The 8756-nt window shown below is 37.8% G+C and overlaps 1 protein-coding gene across 1 annotated transcript; it reads left to right on the forward strand.

Moving 5' to 3' along the window:
- The first annotated feature begins 2236 nt into the window (after positions 1-2236).
- LOC129405997 (olfactory receptor 4C15-like) lies at positions 2237-3211 on the forward strand. The gene has a single exon (XM_055143726.1). The coding sequence runs from the start codon at positions 2237-2239 to the stop codon at positions 3209-3211; it is 975 nt and encodes a 324-aa protein (XP_054999701.1).
- Positions 3212-8756: the final 5545 nt, after the last annotated feature.

The following is an 8756-nucleotide window of genomic DNA, read 5'->3' on the forward strand; positions in this document are numbered from 1 at the left end:
GTTCCATGTGCACTGGAAAAGAATGTGTATTCCTTTTTGGGGGGGGTATAAAGCCCTGTATAGATCTATTAGCCCTCTCTCTTCTATTTCTTCCTTCAAAGCCAGTATTTCCTTGGTGAGTTTTAATCTTCTTGATCTGTCCAGAGGAGACAGTGCGGTGTTGAAGTCTCCAACTACTACTGTGTTGCTCGAGATGTCCTTCTTAAGGTCTCTTAGCAGCTGTTGTAGGTAATTAGCTGGTCCCTCATTGGGTGCGTAGACATTTAGGAGTGTGATTTCTTCCTGATGTACACATCCCGTGATTAATAAAAAGTGGCCTTCACTATCCCTTCTAATCTTTTTCAACCTGAAGTCTATGTTGTGTGATACTAGTAACGCCACCCCAGCTTTCTTGAGGGAATTGTTTGCTTGCAGGATTGTTTTCCATCCGTTGACTTTGAGTCTGTGTTTGTTCTGGCTGTTCAGATGTGTTTCTTGCAGGCAGCAGAATGTTGGGTTCAGTCTTTGAATCCATTTTGCCAGTCTGTGTCTCTTAATTGGTGATTTCAGACCATTGACATTAAGGGTGATTATTGTTATGGGATTTTGTGCCATCTTTGTGCACAGGTTTGTTGTGCTTGTAGGGGTTGTTCTTGTCTTACAATAGCCCCTTTAGTGCTTCTTTTAGGTTTGGTTTTGAGCCTTTGAAGTTCCTGAGCTGTTGTTTATCCCCAAAGTAGTGTATGATTCCTTCTAGTTTGAATGGGAGTTTAGCTGGATAAAGTATTCTTGGTGAAGCATTGATTTCATTGAGTTTTTTCACTATATCCCACCATTGCCTTCGGGCTTGGAGGGTTTCCTCTGATAGGTCTGCTGTGAGTCGAAGGGGTGCTCCTTTGTATGCAATTTCCTTCTTGGACCTTGCTGCTTGCAGTATTGTGTCTCTCTGAACGATGTCCATCATTGTAACTATGATATATCTTGCGGTTTTTCTATTAGGATCTCTTTTAGCTGGCACTCTTCGGGCGCCTTGAATCTGGATGCCCTCATTGTCAAGCTGTGGGAAGTTTTCCGCAATGATTTGTTTGACTGTGTCTTTTTAGCTGGGGTTGGTTCCCTGTGGTTCTGGTAGTCCAATGATTCTAATGTTGTTCCTCTTGAAATCATCCCCTAGGACTCTGATTCTGGCTAGAGCTATTTTGAGGTCTCTTGCTATGGTTTGTTGTTGCCTATAGGCCTGTTGCAGCTCATCTTCAAGCATACTGATTCTGTCTTCGGCTGCAGTCATCCTATTGTTGAGGGCAGCCAGAGAGTTTTTGATTTCATGTATGGAATCCTTCATTTCTTTTTGAAGGTTTTTTTATTTCTGCTCTCATTTCTTCCCGTGTTTTGTCGGGTGTCTGTTGTATTGTTTCTGCCAGGTCTTCCTTGAAGTTGTCTATCTTTGCATTGAGTTCATTGAACATGTTGAGGATTTCAACTCTGAATTCTTTATCAGAGAGGTCAAGTTTGTAGGAAACTCCCCTTGAGTTTTCCGGACTCCGTTGATTGTCCTCTGCTTGCACTGGGGATTTTCGCTGTTTCTTCATGTTGTTGTTGTGGTATGAAAGAGGGCCCTTGAAGATGAGTATCCCTGTTTCCTTTTGTTGGGAAAAAGGATTGTGGATAGGCTCAGTTAATAGTGGTTGCCTTTTTACTTGCCGTTTGTAGAACCTGGTCTCCTACTGAGATGTTTCCTTCAATTCTTATGTGAAGTCTTGTGTTTTATTGTCCTACTGCTTGCGAATAGCTAGGATGTTAGTCTTGGATAGGATGTTGAGGAAACTATCTGCACCCGCATTAGCAGCGGCGGCCACTGGTGATGAGGCCACGCCCTCTTTTCTTAGGCCACGCTCCCTACAGATTATGCCATGCCCTTTTCCCACAACCCGGCAGTGGTCAAAGCGTGGGGTGCTCAGGGCCTCGGAGCAGGCTGGGTCTGGAAGGGAGGGTCGAGAGAGCATCACAGACCTTTGCCGGAAGACAGAATGGCTGCGCGCTTGGGGTCGGCATGCCTGCCACTTGGCCGGCAGTCCGCAGGGGAGGGAAGCCCGAGTGCTCAGGGCCGCGAGCAGGCTGGGTCTGCTTTTTTTTTTTTTTTTTGGTTTCAAAAATAAAAAAGGACAGAATCTAAAGAACCATATGGAAGAACAAATTTTGAGTGGCTATGATAATAAACTTATCTGATGTAACCTTGTCATTTTTATTGCAGGTTGGGATGGTCAGTGTGGCAGCTCTGAGTGTTTTCCAGAAAATCATGCAAAATCAAAGCTTTGTCACTGAGTTTGTTCTCCTGGGGATTTCACAGAATTCAGATGTTCAGAAGATTGCATTTGTTATATTACTTTTTGCCTACATTGCAACTATCTGTGCCAACCTGCTGATTGTGGCGGCCATCATCAGCAATCCAGTGCTTGTTGGCTCCCCGATGTACTTCTTCCTAGTTTTTCTATCTTTCCTGGATGCATGTTTCATTTCAGTTAATGCCCCTAAAATAATCGTAGACTGTCTCTATGAGAAGAAAACCATCTCCTATGAAGGTTGCATGATGCAGATCTTTGGTCAACATTTCTTTACTGGAGCAGAGATGATTGTCCTCACATCAATGGCCTATGACAGGTATGTGGCCATCTGCAAACCCTTGCACTACACTTCTATCATGAACTCAAGGCTCTGTGGCATTCTGATTGGAGTAGCCTGGGCAGGGGGTTTTCTGCATTCCATTATACAGCTTCTCTTTACTTTACAACTTCCTTTCTGTGGTCCCAATGTTATTGATCACTATATTTGTGACTTGTTTCCCTTATTGGAGCTTGCGTGCACTGATACTTATGCTGTTGGCCTTACGATAGTGGCCAGCAGTGGATTCTTTTGCATCCTAATCTTCTTCATGTTGCTTGTGTCCTATAGTGTCATCTTATTTTCCCTGAGAAACCACAGCGCTGAAGGACAGAGGAAAGCCCTCTCCACCTGTGGGTCTCATATTGCTGTTGTGGGTTTGTTCTTTATTCCATGTATATTTGAGTATGCGCGGCCTCCAGTTTCTTATTCCATTGACAAAATCGTAGTGATATTCTACACTATCCTACCACCTTTACTCAATCCTTTGATTTATGCTTTCAGGAATAAGGAGGTGAAAAATGCCATTCGAAAACTGTGCAGCCGATTAATGATTGTTTCTGTTGAAAACTAAAGCACTAATGTTTGAAATAACAGTTAAATGTAATTTGTTAGATCAGAGTGATGTCTGAGCACAAAGTGAGGAGCAAATCCTCAGAACTCTCATGTATATTTCTTACCCTCTTCACAAATAACACAAAATGTAAAAAAAAAAATAAATTAAATTATTCCCCAAAAAGTTCCCGACTAATTTTAAGGCATTTAAAATATTTTGAAATGCCAATTGCAATTTTTACTGCTATTAGAAAAAAATATTAGACTTCTGAGACAGCAAAATCTTTTTGTCAGTCACCACGTTCCCATTTTCTTTGCAGATGCATTGATTTTTTGTTATGAATTTTCAATATTAACTTTAAATGACAAACTTTATTGCAATGTGAGTGAGTTTATTTCTTACATAGATATATTTTTAGCTATCTTTATACCATTATCTTCAATGTGTTCAGGTGTAAGTTTCTGTCACATAGAAATATTCAGAACCAGATTTTTTCTCATATTCAATGTGATTTTAGACTAAAAATGTAAAATAATTAATATTTTACAGCAATTACTTCTCTGTGAACTCATTGTTACCCAAAGTTCCTTTTTTTGTGTGGTAAGAGCTTTGTTGAAATATTCTTGCATAACATTTATGTCCTTTATTATAGGATCTAATCATGGTAAATTTATAGGGTCTATGGCATGGTGAATTTCCTCATCCTGCGTTTTTTTTTTTAATGGGGGAATATTGCTGTATCACTGTGATCCCATTGATCATCTATTTGCTCAATCGGCGCGAGTAACATGTCCATTTGTCATAGCTCTGAGATTTTAGCATCCTCTCTTTACTTATTTTTCCCAGCAGTGCACAATGGAGGCTTTTTCAGAGTCAGGGGAATGAGACCCATCATTGTCACTGTATTTGGCATAACAAATACACCACGGAGAGCTTGCCAGGCTCTACATTGTGGACAGAATGCACTCAGTAACTTGCCAAGTTTTCTAAAAGGGAGAACTAGGCTATAAGATGTCAGAGTACTGCCATTTATTCAGTCATTGATTATACTGATTGAATTTGGCATGAACTCCACATCAGTTTTTTTAAGTTAGTATACAAATTTCATTTTATTATTTTAATTATTATTAGTTTTTGAATCACTATGATATAGTAACAAAGCTTCCCTGTTTGAGTTTCAGTCATACAATGATTGATCACCCAAACCTCCAGCAGTGCACATCTTCCACCACCAAGGACTCAAGTGTTCCCCCATCCCACCCCTCCATCCGGACTCTATGGCAGACAATCTCCCCGATACTCTCTTTTGTATTACTTCTTATGAATAGCATAAGTTGTTGCATTGTCCCAAGTTTGGGTGAGTGCTCCTATAACTATTGCTTGTAGAAATCTGTGCAGGGAGCTACTCAGTTCGGAGATGCTTTGGTGTGACTCCAGATCAAGGTCATTAAGGAGCATATACAGCAGCCAGAGGCAGTTTGTGGGTGTGACCTCCAGGTCCCAAAATCATGATTTCTCTTTATAATAATTTTAGCATTCATGCTGTCAGTAAGCATTGTGGAGAAGGAATTAGTATGAATTCTTTCTATAATCACCCCTCACATTATTGCTCTCATCTTGTACTTTTTTGATGTGTATTCAGGTGTATGTATTCTCAAAATGAAAAAGTAGCTGTGTATTTTATTCTTGGGCTACCCTTACTTAACCTTCTGATTTACAGTCAGATAAGTGTAAAAAAGGAAAGCACCATCAGAATTATGGTTTTCCAAACACACAAAGTGAATTTTCTCTCCTCTATTTAACATAGAGAGTTGGCATTATTCATTGAAATAAGGAGAATATTTTGGACATTATCATTGTTTGAGCAACATATGCATATGTAAACATTTTTATTCTTAACTCCTTTTTAAAATAATGAAAATAATAAAACCTATAACAATTTTTTAGATGTGTGTTGTAATATCAAATTAATGTATTGAGAGTAAGATGACTATACTGCAATTAAAATTTTTACAGGATATGGAATACATGGACCCTACTTCATAGTAAACCACATCATTATTGTAGATATTTATCAAAGTGAAATTCAAAGCTTAGGAATATAGAACAAATGATACTAAGAAAATTTTGATAAAAAGCTAAGCAGGGTTTTAGCATAGAGTTAGAATTAAAGATGGATAAATAAATTCCTGGTCATTTTTCCTGATAACTATTTAAACTCAAAACAATAGGAACTGTCAATCAAATTATAAGCACTTTATAGAGTGATTAGTATTTTTCTAGATGATTTTTCATTGTTTAAGGGGCTCAAATGGCAACACTTATGGGTTACTTCATGCTTTGCACTAGGGAATTATTCCTGTGATAGTTAGGGGGACCATATTGAACAATACACTAGAAATTGATTGACGTGTCAACTTTTTAATGACAATATTCCTACTCGCTGTACTCTCTCTGGTTCTTTCTAGAAACTTTCTTACTTGAAGACAAAGGCAATAACAACAACCAGAGAAAGTGCAATTGTCTATTTAATAATATTTGTATAGAAGTACATAAAATTTGTATTCTTTTTATTAATTGAACCTTCTTCCATTAGTGCTACTAATGAAATTATACACAGCATTTGGTGCACTAAAGGAAAAGTTTTATCACTGAATAATTAAGAGATAAAGTTTTTTTCCCTACAGATGTCAAAACAATACCCAAAACTTTGAGTTTATACTCATGAAATGATACTAATAAAACTGTGAGTTAGAGCTTACTCTGAACATGCCTACTGAGAAAAATTACACAAAGCCAATCGTACTTAAAAATGGAAATTGTACTGAATACACAGTTTTTGAAATATCTCGATGTGAAAGTACTATTAAAGAGACAGTAAGAATGTTCTGTTTTGTGTCTTAAAGGAACAGTAAAACAGCTGACTTTGCTCATGTTTAAAGATGTCACTACCTAGAAGGAAACCTTAAAAATGAATGAAAGGTAATTTGAGAAAAGGACAGATAGTAACTGAAATGAGACAGAGCCAATTCTCTTATCTATCTAGGAGGCCTGACCTTTCTCTCTCTCTTTGCTGCACTGTGATATACCTAGAGTTGCACATTGAGGAACAGAGAAGTGAAAAATACTAGGAAGGAGCAGAAGGGATTTTTAAGAGGTGATATCTGAACTCAGATCTCAAAAAAAAGCAAAAATGTACTAAACCCTTCACAGGAAGGACACTATAAGCAGAAGATGAAACCTGGTGGAGAGAGTGGTAACATAGGAATAGGCAAAGTGAAAGAAATTAGGTCTCTTTTGTAATGAACAAGGAGTTACACAGGTGAAATATGGAATAAAGGGTCATATTCAAGGAATGCTATTCTTGAAAACCTCAAATTAAAAACTAACACTGACAACAGAAAAGTTCAAATAGGAAAAGAATTAAAACCTTAAAAACTACATGAGGGTTTTCGCCAGGCATGAATACGTAGTTCAGTAATTTTACATAAACATTTGCTTATAGTTTCCACTGAACTTTGCTATGTTTCCTATGCTTGTAGAACTTATATGCTTATTCTATTACTCATCACATAAAGTCTTCTTTTTTTCTACATTTTATTGAATCACTGTGAGATTGATATTAACTTTCATGTTTGGGTTGCAATCACCCAATGATCAAACACTCATCCCTACACCAGTGTACAGTCCCTGCCACCAATAATTTGGGTATACCCCCCTGTTGCCCACCCTGCCCCTGCCTCCATGGCAGACAATATTCCAAATACTCTCTACTTTTGGTCATCATGGCTTGCAACACAGATGCTGAGCGGTCATTCACTTTGGTCCATTATCTATTTTCGGCACACATCTCCCATGGAATACAGTGCTGCTTTTAGGAGAGATGAAATCATGAAATTTACAGATAGTCTTCTAAGATGATTAAATTATTATTTTGCCAGTTTCCTCTATCATGAATAAATTAAAAATTAAGAAACACAAGTCATAGAAAAATGCTTGGTGTGGTGTTCATTACGAGTCAGAGTTCCAGAATTAGTAGTAGAAGCTCTGCTACTTAGTCTTATTTTTCAACTATTATCTTCATAAATTTGTCCTGTATAAGGGATTTTCTCAGTGCTAACTTATGCGAAATGTCAAGTAAAAAGAAATCACACTTGTACCTAATTGCTTAGGTCAGAAAAGCAAAACATTTTGGCTTTTCTCAGAATTATTGCAACTTTCCATATTCTATTGTGATTCGTAAATGCAAAATATTGGTAAATTAAAATAAAAAGACTTGATATCTCTCTAGGAAAGCCATTTTCTGATGGCACTAGGTGAAATAAGGTAAAGAAGTTTTGATTTAGATTTTAAACATACTGTAATTTCCATAAGAGTACACGGACCTGGTGTCATTTTTTCTCAAAATTGATAAAACAAAATTCCTATTTCTAAAGAAATTATGCCTTAAATTTAATGGTGTGGGGTATCAGTGTCAAGAACACAGAGCATGGGCTAGAGTGATAGTACAGGCTGGAATTAAGGCAAGACTGATCCCTGAGTACAGAACCAGGAATAAACCCAGAGCACTATCAAGTGCAGTGCAAGTATTAAAAACAAACAGGGAATAATAGAAAAGACACAATAAATCAGCACATTTTTGCATATACTTAAATATAGCAGTTGTTGTTTTAATAACATGTACTTCTGATATATTTTGATACTCTTTTGTTGTCTCATGCTTATGCTGACAGAAGAACTCTGTCTGGAGCGGTGATGAGTACACAGAAGCACACATTCCATCCCTTAGTCCCCAGCTTTTCGTACTGAAGGATATGCAGGGAATGAGATAAATCTCAGCTAGACAATCAGGAGGAGTTAATAAGTGTGCAAAGAATAACAATAAACATTTTAATTGTTTCAGAGCATAGAAGTGCATCATTAACAAAGTTCTGAGTCTTAGATTGCTGGGAAATTCGCAACTCTGAGAGGAACTGAGAGGAAATTTTATAGGCTCACAGAATCTCAGGAAAACCTCTTTAAATTCTGAGTGGGAAATAGAGGAAACTGTTGTTTATATATTTTCCAAAGCTGTAGGAGACTTTTGGATGTCCAGTGGAAAACATCCTCTACCTTATGTGCTTGAGATGCACTTCCTCTCTCTCCTACAGATAGAAATAGGACTTGGAAGCACTCTCAACTGGATTGTCTGTCTCTGAAAGGACATGTATCACAGCGACAAGACTTTTATCACTATAATTATTTTATATAGCATATTTAATTATAATGACCCATAGATTGGAATGCATCAATTATCCTTGCCCCAGAGTCTAAGGAGGAGAGGATAGACATAGATGGAAGGGGAGAGCCAAGAGATTAGAAGCAACAGGGGTAGGATCCAAGGGACCCAGGTATATTGGTAATGTCATGGAATGATCAAGCTAAATATCCAAACCACAGAATCAATGACATTGAAATCATAGAAATCATATGAAACTGAACCTTTCATAATCACATTTAAAAGGTGTCTGTAATGGTGGCAGGGCAGAATGGGGTATGTGGAGAGAAGAGGAAATCTGGGCCC

The sequence above is a fragment of the Sorex araneus genome, chromosome 6, assembly GCF_027595985.1.
Source record: "Sorex araneus isolate mSorAra2 chromosome 6, mSorAra2.pri, whole genome shotgun sequence".
Lineage (NCBI taxonomy): Eukaryota > Metazoa > Chordata > Mammalia > Eulipotyphla > Soricidae > Sorex > Sorex araneus.

What these genes read in the sequence shown, in the direction of transcription:
- LOC129405997 (XM_055143726.1), top strand. Translation starts at nt 2,237, where the DNA reads ATGGTCAGTGTGGCAGCTCTGAGTGTTTTCCAGAAAATCATGCAAAAT.